We start from the raw sequence: 17,345 nt of genomic DNA, 5'->3' as shown, positions 1-17,345 counted from the left end.
TTTAATGTTGAAAATGGATTTAAGCACAATGAAATGAGACTGGGACAAATTAGATCATAAACTACCGGCTACTCTTCAACTGTTTGTAGCACGTTTAATCCGATTTCATGAAGCTCAGCTATTTTCTGCTGCCTTCTCCAAACCTCATATCACCGACAGTAAGATAAGCAGCAAATAAAGAACAATACTACTTGCTCAACATCATTTACTTCGCTGGACCTTTACTCTCAATCTAATTTGTAAACGAGCAAATCCCGCACAAATCAAATATTTTATAAACAGGATTAAAACGCGATTCAACTTGGGTATTTATGCTGCCAGTGACTATTTTCTCACCTTATCTTCATATTCTTCTCTAATTCTGTCCATGATTTCCTGATGCTCTTCTTTAATCTTCTCCAGTTTCATCTCATGGTCCTTTTCGACGTCATCACGTTTTTCTTTCAGCAAGTCGCTTAACTATAATCACCATTGACAGAGGAAAGAAATATCAGTTACCTACTCAATGAACGACTCAAAACGTAGAGATTTATAGCAACTTGTTTGACAACACATTTAGCAATAAAACGATGGCATTAAACAATAAAATCCACACTGGTCTACACAAGGAAATAAAATGAGCAACCCGCAGCATATTTAAAATCATCAGGTCCCAATCATCAAAAATGGCTTATTCTTATGTGGAGACTGCACAACCGTCAACATACCCAAGCCCTTCATTTTGCTACAAGATTGCAGACCAGGCAGTAATCTTTGTTTTTTGGTTTCCCAATTTTTTCACTGAAATCTGAGAAACCCATTTTTTAAAAAATTGGCGTTACTCTGTATATTTGCATTTTGTTGCCTTCCTAGCTGATGACGATAATATAACTGCCCAAATCATGGAAATATTGATCTGGATATTTGAAAAGCAGAAGGAAGTAAATTTGAATTATTTTGGCATGCTTTTTAATTTTCATTGCTTCTTGGAATGCTGAAGAACAGAGGAGAGCAATTGTTCCCAGTGCATGTATTAGCCATGCAAATTAGTCCAACGTGTCTGTTTTCCCCTCATTTGCAACAAACACAGTTAGACTAGTCTGTCCAGTAAGGGATGATGAATATATTGCCGTAGTTTGCATTTTGTTATGGTGGTAACAACAGAACAACAGAATCTTACATCTGATACAATGTGCCCTCAGGTTCCTGAAGCCAAGCTCACTTCAGGGAAATAATTGATGTATTACACCAAAATATTATTGTACCAATATTGTATTGTACCAGTAATGAAGTAGGCATGAGGACAATGTTGGAAAATGGTTATAGTAGGAAGCTTGCCTGATTTAAGCAGATACATTTCATATGACCTGTCTTGCTAGCAAAAGCTGTTGGGCAAAGCTGTTCTCCTTGGAAAACCAAGGTTTAGTAGGCCTGGCACTTGCTCTGTTCCAGAACCCAGCTTCTTAAGAGGATTACAATAGAACTTTATTTACCCCAGGAGGGAAATTAATTTGCCAACATTAACTTGTTTGAGCACATCATTATGATGTAGCATCAGTTCTCCTTCAAGAATGCAGTTTCAGACACAAAGGAAAGTGGGTGCCATTCATTCTAATAGTTACCAGATTTTGGGTTAAACCTACACCTATAATGGTTCAAAATTGCTAGAGTTTTAAAAGAGATCATTGGTGTGGGTGGGGACGATCGTGATTGATAGTCTCATAAAGGAAGCTTTCATTTACCCTAGGTTTCACCTGCCCTTGCACAACCAACAGAAATAGAGGATGTTTTGGAATGTTATTATTTAATCTCCTGATGGAAGTAGGACATGGAGAGCTGAAGGCACTTATTGTTACCAGAGCTCTGTGATGTACCATTCAATCCTCCTCTTGAACATGTAGTTTAGGTCAATATCTTGAGTCTCACTAATAAAAGAAAATTCAATTTCACCTTGCCATTTGCTATTTTAGTGTACAGCACTGTATAAAAATAGGGTTGGGTACTATTACTATGGTGTATCACATATAGATTCGCCAGCTTGAGAGACTGGCCTGTAGAAAGCCTAATTGGTCTGCAAAAGCTAACCGCAGGGAGATGACCCAATTCTTATTAATTAATGTTTAAAACCCAGCATTGTAGGGATGGATGTGCAATTGCATGGCACACATTAGATATCATTAGAGAGTCTGTAGTTATTAATTTAAACATCACATAAAACATCATATCGTTCGTTCAATAGTAACCTATTGATCACTAAGTGATGTTCTCAAACGGAAATTGTTTATTGGAAAGTAGAACTTTGAAGATATTTTTCTTCATTTTGAAAATCTGTTCTGACATTGCCATCCAGCCCTAGATAAGAACAAGGAGAGTATGCAGTTGCTCACCTCTTTCTCATAGTCTGCGACTTGTTGCATTTTTCTCTGTACTTTATAGAGCTCTTCCTGCACCTGAGCTTTCTCTTGACTCTGGGCATCAGTGATCTGTTTCTGGAGACTGAAAATTGCCTTGGGAGAAGAATAGAAGATAAATTGTTCTGAGAGCTCTCTTACAAAATGATCTGTTGCCGGCTATGATTTATCTTGGTCTTTTCTTGCTTCGTCTCCTCCCTACAATCAATCTGACGAAGGGTCCCATCCCGAAACATCACCTATCCATTTCCTCCAGAGACGCTGCCTGACCCTGCTGAGTTACGCCAGCATTTTGTGTCCATCTTTGGTATCAAACAGCACCTGCAGTTCATTTGTATTACATATCAAATAATTTTCACATGGCTCTGGATCTTTTTTTTGGTAAGTCAATATTCAACAATTAATAATGGTTACCAAAACAGGGAAACTCGTTTGGGGAAGTGAATCTACTAAACAGTATCAGCAAGTGGAATTAACAAAGAAGATAAAGCAGAAGCACCCTTGTTGCTCCAACAATGTTTGGTAATTTAGCTTCCTTGTATCGTGACGGGGAGAGATTCTCCAAGGCAATTTCCCTGAACGCATCAGCACTCACTGCTGTAGCAAATATAATGCACAAAGCCAGTCAGAAAGGACAACAATCCTATTTTTTTTAAATGAACATGCTCCTTCAAAATTTGCAACATAACAGCTATTCAATGAAAATCCTACACTTGGTATTACACTGTATATACACAGCAACAGCTTATTCAGACATTGATGGTAATTGCAATCTGTGCAAGTCTTCTTTAACTCTAACAACATCTGATGTCCTTGTATTCCCTTCTCCCTCTTATATGCAGCAAGCCTGAAGAACGGTCCCAACCCGAAACGTCACCCATCCTTTTTCTCCAGACATGCTGCCTGACCCGCTGAGTTACTCCTGCACTGTCGATTTTCAAGCATTCCTTTAATGTGGTTGAGCCAACTGTTCCATGTAGAATGTTTCAAATTCTGAACAATGAGTAAGTTCCTCCTTAATATTCATCTGCTAAATGTATGTTGAATTTACTCCCTCTAAATTAGGAGACTCTAAAAGATAGACACAAAATGTTGGAGTAACTCAGCGGGACAGGCAGCATCTCTGGAAACACATGACCAGAAAGGACAAACGTATCCTTTTTTGGTCCATTGAGATATGGATCACTGTTAGATTACATTGTACAGAATTTCAATGTATTAATCCACCCATGTTAAAAGCCTGGCATCTTATATTTTGGTGCAGTCCTCTACATTGTTAAGAATGCTGTAAATTCCAACATGCAATATTTCCAATTTAAGATTTCAGTTAATTTATGTACATACTTTAAAATACAAATGTATTTCATGACTGCATGGTCTCTCATACACTGCACAGCCAATGAAGGACCTTAATAGACACAGCTACAAAGTAGAACATGCAGCATCCAATTTAAAAGAAGAGCAGATCTACAAAGAGCAAAGTGATATGACAAGATTATTTACCTTCAACCAGCACTAATAAAGATCCATCACCAGAACACCAAAAATAACTCCTGCACAACCATTTAAGCAAACACCATTGATCTTATAAATCAACTCAAAAGGGTGGCTATGGTCTTGAAAGTTGGTAGCTTTGATTGTGCAGCAATCCCTCAGTTCTGCACTGTCACCGTACATTTTGCATTAAAGCGCACAATCCAAGGGGAGATGAAAGTTATCAAATAACTTACACATGATAAAAATAATGCATTTACAATCATTAATTATTTAGAAATAAGTACAGGTGTCAAGATGACACATGAAGGGCAGGTAGATCAATGCACAACACCAGTGGCATTTATGGTTATATCCCTGACTTAAAACCATGCCATTGGTTGAATTGGTTGAACAGAAAGGCTGATCTCTATGGAGAATGGAGTAAGATCGATGGTCAAAGTGAGATATTCCATCACTCTAACATACTTCACCCATTGCCCATGAAGTACAGGGTCAGAATTGATTGGCTGCCCTCTTGGCTTGGACTGGAGTGCAACGTGGGAAGAAAAAAAGAAAGGTCAAGAAACAAAAAAACATTTAAAAAATGCTGGGCTCAGAGAATCTCAGCAAAATAAAAGAAACATACTGACAAGTGCAGAAGTGCTGAAGAAATAAATTATCTTGTAAAGTTTTCTGATGTATACTGAGCATTAACAGCTCATGCACTCATTATTTTTGATGCACAATAGGATGCTTTCCTTCCGATCACCCTGGGATTCACTTCTTAGGCCATTATAAGTACCGAAGAACTTGGATTAGGATGAAATAATGATTCAGGTGGATAAATTCCTCTTTGCTGGTGTAAAGTAGATTTACCGATTCAATTAACCTCCCGTCATCCATAGTAAAAAAAAATGCGAATTGGATTCTTTAATACTTATTTTTCTGAACATTTAACAATCCATATTTTTCTATTAACTCACTTCTTGATGCTTTTCTTCAGCTGTCATTTTCAAACCCTGAAGGTCAATCGAGTGTTTGTTCTTGAGTTTTTCCAGTTCCTGCAGGAGAAATGATGAAATGACATGAGAAATAAGAAAATTCCTTCTTATTCACACCACAAGTGTATTCCTTAAGTCTAGAAAAATTGGCCTGAGCCCAGATTGGAACCGTACATTCCAATTTTATCATTGTCCTTTTCGATAACTATTAAATCGAACAGAATTACGATCACAGCCACAAAAGAGTTGTCCAACTAACATTCCTGTTATACCACCTCTTGTTGGACATCCTCCATAATAGGATCTCCGGGATGTAATTTTGACCTTCTTTACTATTTTAAATGATTGCATTCCAGTTCAAATTGGGATACTGAAATATCACAATATCACTATCCCCGCACTTCTGTACTTATCAGAAATGTGTCTACAAATCTTCTTTCTATCTACCTCAAACTTCCCAACAAAGTAATTGGCATCTTGTTCTTTAAATCAAGCCATATTGCAATTTGATGTTCTAACATAACCATCACTTTCCATGGCTGCAATGTTTCTTTAATCGATATTGCCACTATTTCTTCTTCTACTCCTCTCTCTACCCCATCTGAAAATCCTGAAACAAATAATATTAAGATTCTATTACTAATCCTATTTTTCAATGCGTTCAATAATTAAAATATTAGTTATGCATACGCCTGTGCTCCCAACTCGTTATGCCTCAAAATGCAAGGAGCAGAATTTGCAATTTGATGCATAACATTAGGCACAGCTAGACACCTTGTCTATTTTCTAAACTTTGTTTTCTATGCCTTCCAAACTTTCACTAACTTTTTACCTTTTATTTTTGCATCTGCTTTTCTCCCTTCAGAGTCTATGCTCATATTCCCATCCCCATCTAGTTTAAACAGAACAAGTACATTTGCCCAAGATAATATTGGTCTTGGTTCAGTTGCGGTGCAATCCATCTTGTTTGACCTTCACAAGAACAAGCCCAATGCCCCAGTTATCAGCCATCCTTCCTGGACCATCTCTCCAGACGGACAGTCATCTGCACTATCTTCCTATTTCTACTTTCTGGCAACGGGAAGTAATCCAAGATTAATACCTTTGAAGTTTTGCTTAATCTCTTTCCTCTTTAAAATCTACCTATATGGCTTTCAACCATTTTTCTACCTATTCCATGAGTACCGAGAAGGGTGGCACAACAGCAGAGTTGCTGGTTTACAGCACAGAGACCTGGGTTTGTTCCTGACTCCAGGTGCTGGCTAGATGGAGTTTGTATGTTCTCCCTGTGACTGTGTGGGTTTTCTCCGGGTGCTCCGTTTTCCTCCCACACTCCATTGGTGTGCAGGTTTGTAGGTTAAGTGGCTTCTCTAAATTGTCTCTAGTGTGTAGAATGGAATTAGTGCACGGGATATTGTTGGTCGGCGTAGACTCGGTGGGCAAAAGGGCCTCTTTCCATGCTGTATCTCTAAACTTTGGTTTGCACCAACATGGTTTGGTTTTATGTAGAATAACCCATAATTTATTTTATATTTATTTAATGTTGTTATGTTAATGTGCACGTACAGTTGCAGCAAGTAAGAATGACTATATGATGGAGAAGGCGGAGAGATTTAATTGAGACAATAATATCACAACGTGCCTAGATAGAATGACTAGCAAGGAACTAGGTCCTTTGGCAAAGGGGTATAAATTTGCTGCCTGAATGGGTAGCAGAGGCTGAACCCATCAATGCAATTACCCCATACTTTGACGTGCTTGAAGAACCATGACCTGAAAGGCTATGGAACAACCGATGGAAGGTGGGATTAGCGTGCTCAACTCTTTCTCGGCCAGCACTTTCAAGATGAGCCGAATGCTCTGCCTCTGTGTAGATTTTGCATGATTCTGATATACAGTGATTGTACCTGTACAATTACTGTGACCAAGCTAACGACTACCTCCAAGACCATCTGATATGACATTCAGCTGTGATGGATTACAGCAAAATTGTATGGTAGTAATCTAGAACAGATACCCGAACAAGCTTTGGATATTGATGAACTCAAAAATGTTCAATTTTAACCTTGAAATTCCATGACAACGTACTTAAATATGTTATCAGGAATTATAGGCTGAGATTTTCCAGTTTTTTTTATTTCCATCTTTCACCGTATTTAACAGAGAGAATTAGCAACAAGCAGTTAAACAGCTGTTCAGGATGTCATTCCCTTAATGTTTCCTTAAAGTTATTACAAAATTAAACCAAGATCTCATTTCAGTCCACAGTAGTCCTAATAAATGGTGTTATCCTAATGAAGAAAGACAAAGACATCACAGACTCAAAATAAAGGGATAAAAAGTGAACAAAGTAGTAGGGGCTTTTGGATATAGTATCAATCTTTTACTGTATTTTTCAGCGAAGAACAACTTTCAAACACATTTCACACTCTCAAAGCAACTGGGTCCCTCAACTTGGGGGTTCAAGTAAAATAATCATGAGATTTCTATGCTAACATTATTATACTGCAACAAATTTAACAGTAACACTGCATGCAATGTTGGAAGTTACTTTTAATCTGATTGCTGAATTTAACATTCAAGTAAATAACAGCATCTTTTCTTTTCATAATGGTCTATTTGGCTTCTTGGATGGCAGAGGAACATAAGATGTAAAACGCAAAGGCATTCAGCACTCGGTAATATCCAATACCATTTTTGTGGAGAAGAAAACCTATTTTCGAGTTTAGTTTAGTTTAGAGATTAGAGATACAGCACGGAAACAGGCCCTTCGGCCCATTGAGTCCGTGATCACCTTGTACATTAGTTCTATCCTACACACTAGGGGCAATTTACAATTTTACCGAAGCCAATTAACCTACAAACCTATATATCTTTGGAGTGCGGGAGAAAACCAGTGCACCTGGAAAAAAAATAATCACAGGGAGAACGTACAAACGCTATACAGACAGCACCAGATCAGGATTGAACCTAGGCCTGCCACTGCGCCAAAGTGCCACCCCAAAACTTCAGTATTACCAATTGCTAAAAGCAGAAACGTACCTCTTCTGTTTCTTTTTTAAACTTTTGCCTTAACTCACGAATAGCCTCCACTTTTTTCTCTTCCAGCAGGATCTTCTCTTTGCTTAGGGTTTCATCCATCTCTTTCCTCAGCTGCTCGACAAGAGCATGCTTTTCAGCTTCTGAATTTTGCTGCTCAGTTGTCAATAATGATTTCACTTGTGTTCTAATCTGCAGCAACCTTTCTTCCTCCTCTCCCCTGGAATGCAATAAAAACAAAATTGCCTGACATATTAACAGCATTATAAAATATATATCACTGACAGAATATTACCAAGAATACCATCAAACAGCTGTAATATTGCCTTTTTGATCAACAACTCTTTGGGAGAGTTATTACTTTAGTTTTCCTTAAACTAAATAAAAACCTTCTTGAGCAAAGGAAACAATTACTGAAATATAATTTTACTTCTATGTCACATTAGTCAACAAAAGATATTATGCAATGCCTTTTTTAATTAGGTCCAACATGATTTTGCTATTTTACGCACCTCATAAATTTGACTTAATAGCAAGAATATTAAATATCCAATTTCAAATATAATGCAATGTTCACACATTTTTTTGGGAGAATTAGCTGTTAAATTAACAATTAATTTTATCATACCATAGGAGCTTACTTCTGAAGTGGCCAAAATGTTGTTTTTTTTCCTTTTAGCCATTAACAATGTTACATTCACAATAGCCCATCGCCGATAAAGGAACATTATCAACAAAGGGCAGTAATAAGACTGAAAGCAAACCTAATGGGTTCTTATGGATTAACACCATCGCAGGATATTAAGTACAATTCAACCTCCTGCATTTTATTAGTTAAAGAAAAGCAACAGTTACATTATTTTTTCAAAGCTATTCTTTCATGTTCCACACAGCCATTTCCTTGTTCACCTGATTGATGTCAATCCCTTAAAAACATGTATCTGCTGCAAGTATTTCATTGTTCCATTGTCAGTACATATGACAATTAAACACTCTGCACCCTTGACTTTACTTGAAACAGACTATCAAAGATTTTTCTCAAATGAATTTTACAAGGTACTAAATTCAACAGAGTATTCTGGTAGCTCAGAATAAGACAGCTCAATGAGTCTTACAAGCACAGCACCCTTTAGCAATTTTCCATATGACAAGAAGAATGTGTGCAATTGCAGAAAATTGGGACAAAAATTGGAGGTTGGCAATCAACTGCTCTGTGTTGGTTTATGTCTGTGTCATTTATAAAGGGCACGGGAGTACATTCAAAGACTCCTCATTTCTACACGTATTTCTTAAAAAATTACTGACCTATTACATAATGACTGAGATATAAATAAATGATCAGGGGTAGAAGCAATGGACCTTTTATCCTGTTCATCTACTCTGATGACACTTACCTTATTTCTTTCTCTGTTCTCTCAATTTCATTTTTAACCTGGTCTCGGAGTTTAAGCAACACACTGGTCTGCTCTTCTTTCAGCCGTGTCTCCTCTTCCTCTCGTTCAACCCCGAGTTTTTCTTTTAGTAACCTTGATGATTGAAAATATAAAACTGTTAAGCTTATTCCATTTCTTTGTCAAATAACTTTGGCTGCCTCCATTGGCTGGAGTCGGCTCATTGAACTATTTCCACAGTCAGATTCTCAAGGTCACTCTATACCCCTGACAACTGCATAGAATGGCAATAGTCATCTAGACACATTATAAACAACTGTAGTTTAAGGTTGAATCAGGAAGCCTCAGGGTTAAAGATTTGGGGCGAGTTACAAGATCCATAACTCTAAAAGTTACTTCTTTGACCCAGTGAATAACATTTTGTTATATATCTTCAAAATGACTACTCAAGACTTTTTCTACTGGGGAAATAGCCAAGAGATTTTCATCACTTATGCTTCTCTACCTTCCTATGTCAATTAAAAAGAAAGCAATCTTACACAAACAGCAACTTAATCAGGCTACTGGAAAAATGACAAGATCAGTTTCATTGTTGCTCTATGCATAGCCTGATTTACTCTCCATTGTTGAGTATACAGTGGGAAATTTGACTGACTCTAATTGATTTCCCTGCAATCACATTTTGTTAAAATGATCTTCAATGCTGTTAGGTAAATAGATATTTTTCAAAAAGTTACCCATAGCCTGACTCTACAAATCATAATGGGATGACCGATCTGTTTTTGACGATATTGATTGACAAAGCAACGCTGGCCAGGACATTGGGGTGAATCCCTCAACCTTCTCAAGGAGTACCATGCGAAGTGCAATGGCCGTCTTCAGAGAAATGACACTTACAATCATGCAGCATTCTGTCACTTCTGTTATTTATCCAGCAGCCTTGTGTAAAAACTCATAACTTTCTCACAGTTTTACCTGAGCCTTTCTTCTTTGCCATAATACATTTGCTGCACTTCCACTTCCTCCTGTTGCCTGAGTTTACAAAGCTGCTCCTCACTCTTTTTGAGCAGCTGATTTTTTTCCTTTACCGGTTCTTTGTTCAACTTGCCACAGGAATCCACCTCAGACTTCTGTGACTGCAGTAGCCTCTTGTCCTTCAGATGCTCCTGATGAGTGCATCTATTTTGAAAGTAAACAGAGTGTGATTACCAAACTAATTAAAAGAAATTGTGCAGAAATTATTTCCAAAGTCAATGGGTCAACAGAAGCTGAGATGCCATAGGTACGGTTGATGTGGTAATAAGGCTATTTTCAGAGGAGACCTAGGATATTCCAACAAACCATAGTGAGGCATTTGTTATACAAGGAAATACAGATACTGGTTTATAAAAAAAAAGTGCTGCAGTGACTTTGCAATCAGGCAGCATCTCTGGTGAACATGGATAGGTTACGTTTCAGGTCAGAACCCTTGTTCCCGACCCCCACCACAATCAGTCTAAAGAAAGCTGGAAGAGAGGAAGGGCAGAACAGATCCTAGCAAGTAATAGAATAGAGGTAAGAGGGGTTTTTGATACAAGGTTAGAAGTGGTGCGAATTGTGAAGCCAGAGGACGGAATATAGGTGGAATGGGGGGGGGGGGGGTAAAGGGGGAAAAAAAAAGTCCAGGTCGACAGAGAAATGGTGGTGGGGTGGGAGAGAAGAAAAAAAAATTGCTCTTTGTATGTTAGTTACCTAAAATTGGAGAATTCAAAGTTCATACCGTCAGATCATAAGCTACCCAAGTAGAATATGAGAAGGCGTCCCTCTAGTTTGTGTGTAGTCTCACTCTGGCAATGGAGGAGGTCCTGGAAGGTCAGTATGGAAATGGCAAGAGGAATCAAAATATTTAACAACCAGGAGATCTGGTCGGGTTTGGTGGACCGACCTAACCAGTGAGGCATATATATGTAAAATTGAATTAGCAGTCTTCCATCTTTTTATTTACTTTACCTATGCTGAATCTTCTGAGACATGTGTGAGGTAGTGTAGGCAGCTAACCTTTTCTTCTCATTTTAAAAATATGAGGATGACATTCTTATATTGGTGGTAACATCCAATTTCAATTCAAATACCTTGATGAAATCACCGTTTACTGTACTGGCTGTGGTTCTCACTGAGAACAAAAGAATAAAAAGCTGAAACACCTTTTCCAAAAACTTTCTCCAAAAACCATCAGTCACGCAACTTCATGGAATCAGCTCACCCTGACATGACTGTAAATGAGGAAAAACACTTTGGCTTCTCTGCTGTACTCCATTTCCAGGAGTACTAACCATTAAAATCATTGTAATACACATTTTGTGCACATCATATAATACAGGATCAATGACCTAAATTACTCCGTGTGAGATAAATCAGCTGGAAATTGATGTTTACCCTTCAGATGATCCTACACAACGAGAAAGTATTTTTTGTAACATCGAAGATGTCAGAGTGAAGCGGAGCAATAGGTTGAAGCTGCTGCGATCTCTCAATCTTTGTTTTATATAATAGCCATTGACAATTTTTCTCTGAAAGCTTCCATATAGGTAATCTTTAAACTTTTCAAAAATGACACTTTTACGAACAAGATTATTCATCCTAACTGCTGAAGCTTTTACCCATTATTATCTAAAGGTGAGATTTTTTTTTTTTGAATTATGATGTTATGAAGTGCACTGCTTGAAAGGGCTGTGGGAGAAGATACAATAGTAACTTTGAAAAGGAAATTGAGCATGTACTTGGAGAGAAAATTGCAGAGCTGCAGAGCAGAAGAGTAGCATTGGCGTGATGGATCAACTGCTGCTGCCGCCACCTTCTTGCTAAATCCCATCATTATATAATAACTGCTTACCCTCTGTGACAGGAGAGTAACCTGCATTCAACTTCTAGTGTAAAAATAGGCTGAAAGTCAATGGGACGATTGGAACTTAATCAAAATTGAAAATAACATTGAGTTAAGGACAGCCTGTCAATAGACAAGATGGAGCACAACCATTCAGCGTCAAAGCAACTGCATGACTCCATAATGCAATGACATAATTTAATCAAAATATAGATGGCTGCAGTTATATTCAGAAGCTGTACAGTTTCAGAGGGGACAGGAAGCTGCTTCTGGCTGGCCATTAGTTCCACTACACTTCCATTATCCTTAGGGCAATCATCATTTTCTTTCTTGTCTGGCAGATTACTTAAAAGACTCTTGCCGTTTTCATCTTTGTGTCTGTTATCATGTGTAATCTTCTCATTCGTGCTTCACGGGGATTTAGAAAAAGGGTACGGACCATGTGCAAAGGATTCTATTATCATGACAGACCGTCGCAGCTTTCTCATATTATCAAGGCCTGATGGAAGAACCATGGAGATGATGTAGCTTCAGTTATCGAAGTACCATACAGATAGCAGACAAACTGTCAGAAAATCACTGGATTCCTAAGTCACATAATACGGAGTTGGGAAAGTGCCATGGGAATAGTTTGCAAACGGGCAGAATTTAAAAATAGTTGGGAACTGATCCTTTAACACTTCTCTCTAAATGGTTTCTTCCCTCTCATTCTTTGTCCTGTAGGTGAATCATTTAGTGAAAGCACCACACTAATGTTCATGCCCAAAGAGGGTTATTTCATTTCTTTGTTCGTGCACTTCCTTTGCTGATATCAGAAATGGCCACCTGTCTCAAAAAGATTGATTCTACTGCAGATCTTCAGCTGTCTCTTATCAAATCAGATTCGCATCACAGTTTACCACCTCTTTTATTGATACGATTCAGCTGTACACATCCTCAAATTAGCTGAATGTTATCAGAACTATTAAATGCCAGTCTTGTGTAAGTCAGATTAAACAGCTGTGTTTTATCTCGGATACATTAATCTTGGTCATAAAAAGTTGTTTCACTCTAGTTATTTTTTCCTTTTTGATTTCTTCTGTGGGTCATTACACAGTTAAGCGTTAGTTGCAGCAGGTAAAACTCAAAGGGTCTAATTCTCACCAACTTGTTTATTGAAACTGCCGGGGCAAATGCACAAGTGCCACTAATGGACGTGGAAGTTCACAGTGGAATTACAATGTGCAAATATATTTTTTTTAAAAAGGAACAAAGTGATTTCCTAAATGTTGGAGGGTATTATAAACCTAACAAATAAAATTTGAAATTTGAAAATCATTTAAGAACAATTTTAAAACAGGAAAGGTATTGTTTATATTAAATTAAGCTGCTAAGCACAGAAAATTATTTAGGGCATCCATAAACATGGTATTGGTTTATTATTGTTACGGGCACTGAGATACAGTAAATATCTTTGCTTGCATGCTATCTAGTTAAATCATACTATATACGAGTACAATCAAACCATTATGAAAATCCAAGAGCTAGTACAAAAATGGCAAAGTGCACAATTAGTGTTACAGCGTTATAGTGTTATGGTAATGGAAAAAAGAGCGGATTTTTAAAAAAGTACAAGGACTGTTATAGGTTGGGAGTTCAGAACTACACCCTTAGCTTATGGGAGGTGGGTTCAGTAGTCTGATAACAGCGGGGAACAGCAGTTTTTGAATCAGGTGGTACATGCTTTCAAGCATTTGCATCTTCAGCCTGATGGGAGAAGGGAAATAACCAGAGTACAGTATGGTTCTTTATTAATTTGCCTGGCTTCCTGAGGCAATATGAAGTATAGATGGAGTTGATGGGGGGAGATGGCATTGCTGGGTTGTGTAATGGACTGGGCTACATCCACAACTCTTTGCAATTTCTTAAAGTTGTTTGTCTTACAGTTGTTGCCAAATCAAGCTGTGATGCATTCCAATAGGATGCTTTCTATAGTGCATCTGTAGAAGTTGCTAAGAGTTGTTGAAGACATACTGAACTTCCTGAAGGGTAGGTAATACTCCCAGTAGTTTGAACTCACCCCAAATAATAATGCATTTATACAGCAGCTCTGGGGATAGAGGACATATATACACACAAGCAAATGAAATGTGCCCGGTATGAAAACTATAAACAAACTAGATAGTTTGTCCCAACTTGTGAGTTATCATTATAAAATTCTGGCGACAGGATGGCCATTTGGGTTGACAGTTCACATCTGATCTTGAATACTAAATATGTACCTTTCAGAAGGTTCTGCTCTTTTCCTTCTTTCTTCAAGATTTAGCTCCTTGGTATCTTCCTCCTCCTCCTTCGAATACAAATATGAGATCAGAACAATACCTATTCATGTTGTTATTTAATAAAACATACACCATGTCAATACTTTCTGTGCCTTGCTGTTGCACGTTATTAAATCAATGTTTACAAAACCCAAATCTCGGCGATCACCATACCTCCTAACTTTTCTTTATTTAAAGAATATTTGAGATCAATCTTTTTTTTTGTCCAAAATGCACTTTTGCATTCAACTGCTTCCAGGGTAGACATAAAATGCTGGAGTAACTCAGTGGTACAGGCAGCATCTATGGAGAGAAGGAATGGGTGACGTTTCGGGTTGAGACCCTTCTTCAGACTTCTTGGTTCTTGACCCAAAACGCCACCCATTCCTTCTCCCCATGTCAATTTTATCCTCAAGACTTTCAATTTGATTTGTTGGATATGGATTGCTATTTACAACTTATGTTGGATTTCTCTATTCGGCTCACATATTATCAAGTTTATAGTCATTGTTCATATCTGTCAAATGTGCAATAACTCTCAGAGTTACTACAATTAATACAACCCACCGAAATCAACATTACACACTGAAATGAATCTCCCCTCTCTTGGTCCTGAAGCGCTATTTTGACCTAAAATTGCCACATTTACTTCGCACCCCCCTCTTCCACAGAACAAATGCTACTGAACCCACTGAGTTTCTCCAGAAGAGTGTTTGTTGCTCCAAATTCCAGTATCTGTATTTGGGTCTCCACTGAAATTAGACTTGCAATGGCACTTGATACAAAAATTTGATCCTGAAACTATCAGACTTCAAATTTATGCCACTAATTCTTACAGCTCATTTTCAACAATTAAAATACTGCCGTTAAAATGGAAGTCTTTCTCCCTAAAGCTCAGAGCATTTGTTTTTTAACTGCAGGTTAAAGGACTAACACTCTGAAAGTAATTTAGCTACACCAAAGAACAAAATATCTATTTTATCTACTAGTATAAGCAGATTGCCAATATTTCCAATTACCCTCATGCATCAAAAATATAGAAACTGATTGTACCTATGATGCATAAACATTAAAACATGGTTAATGACTTTATCTGACAGAGGATTCGATCAATTACAGGTACAGATATCTATGGACTGTTTTACAGAGAATGCTTGAGGATGCTCCAGAGCATTTCACAGACAATGAAGAACTACTCAAGTGTAAACACTATTACAGTGCAGGGAAATATCACAGAGAAATTACCAAGAAAACATTAAGCAATAATTATTGACCAAAATTTTTGGTGAGTCCTATGTTTTTCCTCAAATAATGCCCTGGGGAATTTTACATCCGCTCAACTAGTTTGGGAGTCAAACCACATTAATGCTTCCAATCATCTCCAATCTGTACTACACAACATTCTCCATTAAGTACTGGGAGGGAACTTGAACTTATTACTTTCTGATTCAAATGGGATGCTGAATATTTAGAAGGGGGTGAGAGTTATGGGGTTTAACTGGGAACAGAAACACTAGGCAGAAGATCACGTCATATGATGGAGTCCCTTGCTTGCTTCCATTGTCTTATGGTTTGTCTATGCTCCTATCTATTGCCAGCAGTATTTTGACATTTTAATAATCACGACCAGTTTAAAAGCAAAACTGTTGTTTACGCAACCCCTTTACAAATCCATATTTCCTCCCAATCCATCCAAAATCGTAGACAGTAGTTTAAACAAACCCCGGGATGTTTGTATTTGCTGGTACTCCACCAACCTGCAGCAACATTCTGATTTGCCATCACTTGGATATAAAATAGACGATAAAGAAAAAATACACAAGATGTAATAGAATAAATGAAGGGTGGAAAATGACAGTGGCGATAAAAATAAATCAGCATAGATAAGAAAAAACACCTGCAACAGATGTAATCAATCTCCTGCCAACCATAGCCATATGTTTTGGTCTTGCCCTAAGCTAGCAGCCTTTTGGAGGAGTGCTTTCGACTTGATAAGCAGAGCCTACGGCCAGACTATTCCTCCAAACCCACTGTCAGCCATTTTCGGTACCCCTCCCAACACCAACCTCTCTGTTGCGGTGAAACGGGTTCTAGCTTTTATAACCTTGTTAGCCCGGAGACTGATCTTGCTTAACTGGAGGCTCACCTGTCCCCCGACACACACCCGCTGGATTAAGGAGGTGCTTTACAATTTAAAGCTTGAAAAACTTAGGTTCTCTCTCAAAGGCTCTACCAAGACATTCCTAGATACATGGAACCCTTTCTTGGAACTTGTTAACTCTCTCAACTTGTCCCCGGACTCGGAAGAGGACTGAGTGCTCTCCACCATTGTTCTGCTCTACTGCAGCTGCTCTCCCCTTAACCTCTCCCCCCCCCCTCCCTACACTTATTTATTTAATGACTTACTTATTTACTGTTATTAGCGACCCCCCCCCCCCCCCCCCCCCTTTTTTTTTTTTTAGTACCCTTACCATATTTGTGTGGATGTGTACGTACTGAGTGTCTTTGTGTTTGGTTCCGACCTGATTCGGGTGAGTTGAAGGTGGGTAAGGGTAAGGGCTCATCCACATACCCACAACACACTAGGGTATGCAACTGGCAAATAAAATCTTTTCATGGGATCAATGGAGGGGAACCAGAGCACCTGAAGGAAAGATACAGTGAGAACGTGCAAACTCCGCACAGACAGCAAACAATAAGTCAGGATTGAACCCGGGTCCCTGGCACTGATAGGCAGCAGCTCTACCAGCTGCACCACCCTTGATACTTTTGTTGGTTAAAAATAGCCCACACTTTCTTTCAGTCAGGGAATAGTCTCTTCGTATGTTTAATGAAACACTATGCATTCGTGACGGATTGGAATAACCTTTACGCCCTATTTACAA

At 38.2% G+C, this 17,345-nt stretch overlaps 1 protein-coding gene across 1 annotated transcript in view; it reads right to left on the bottom strand.

Annotated features, from left to right (window-relative positions):
* LOC129712346 (centrosomal protein of 164 kDa-like) overlaps nt 1-17,345 on the bottom strand; it is a 131,872-nt gene that overhangs the window by 23,893 nt on the left and 90,634 nt on the right. The window contains 7 exon segments of the mRNA XM_055660699.1: nt 337-459; nt 2,367-2,486; nt 4,850-4,927; nt 7,910-8,126; nt 9,301-9,432; nt 10,273-10,476; nt 14,422-14,486. Coding sequence (XP_055516674.1) covers nt 337-459; nt 2,367-2,486; nt 4,850-4,927; nt 7,910-8,126; nt 9,301-9,432; nt 10,273-10,476; nt 14,422-14,486 — 939 coding nt within the window.

The sequence above is a fragment of the Leucoraja erinacea genome, chromosome 32 (assembly GCF_028641065.1).
Source record: "Leucoraja erinacea ecotype New England chromosome 32, Leri_hhj_1, whole genome shotgun sequence".
NCBI lineage: Eukaryota > Metazoa > Chordata > Chondrichthyes > Rajiformes > Rajidae > Leucoraja > Leucoraja erinaceus.
This window is presented reverse-complemented; position numbering and strand designations above follow the sequence as displayed.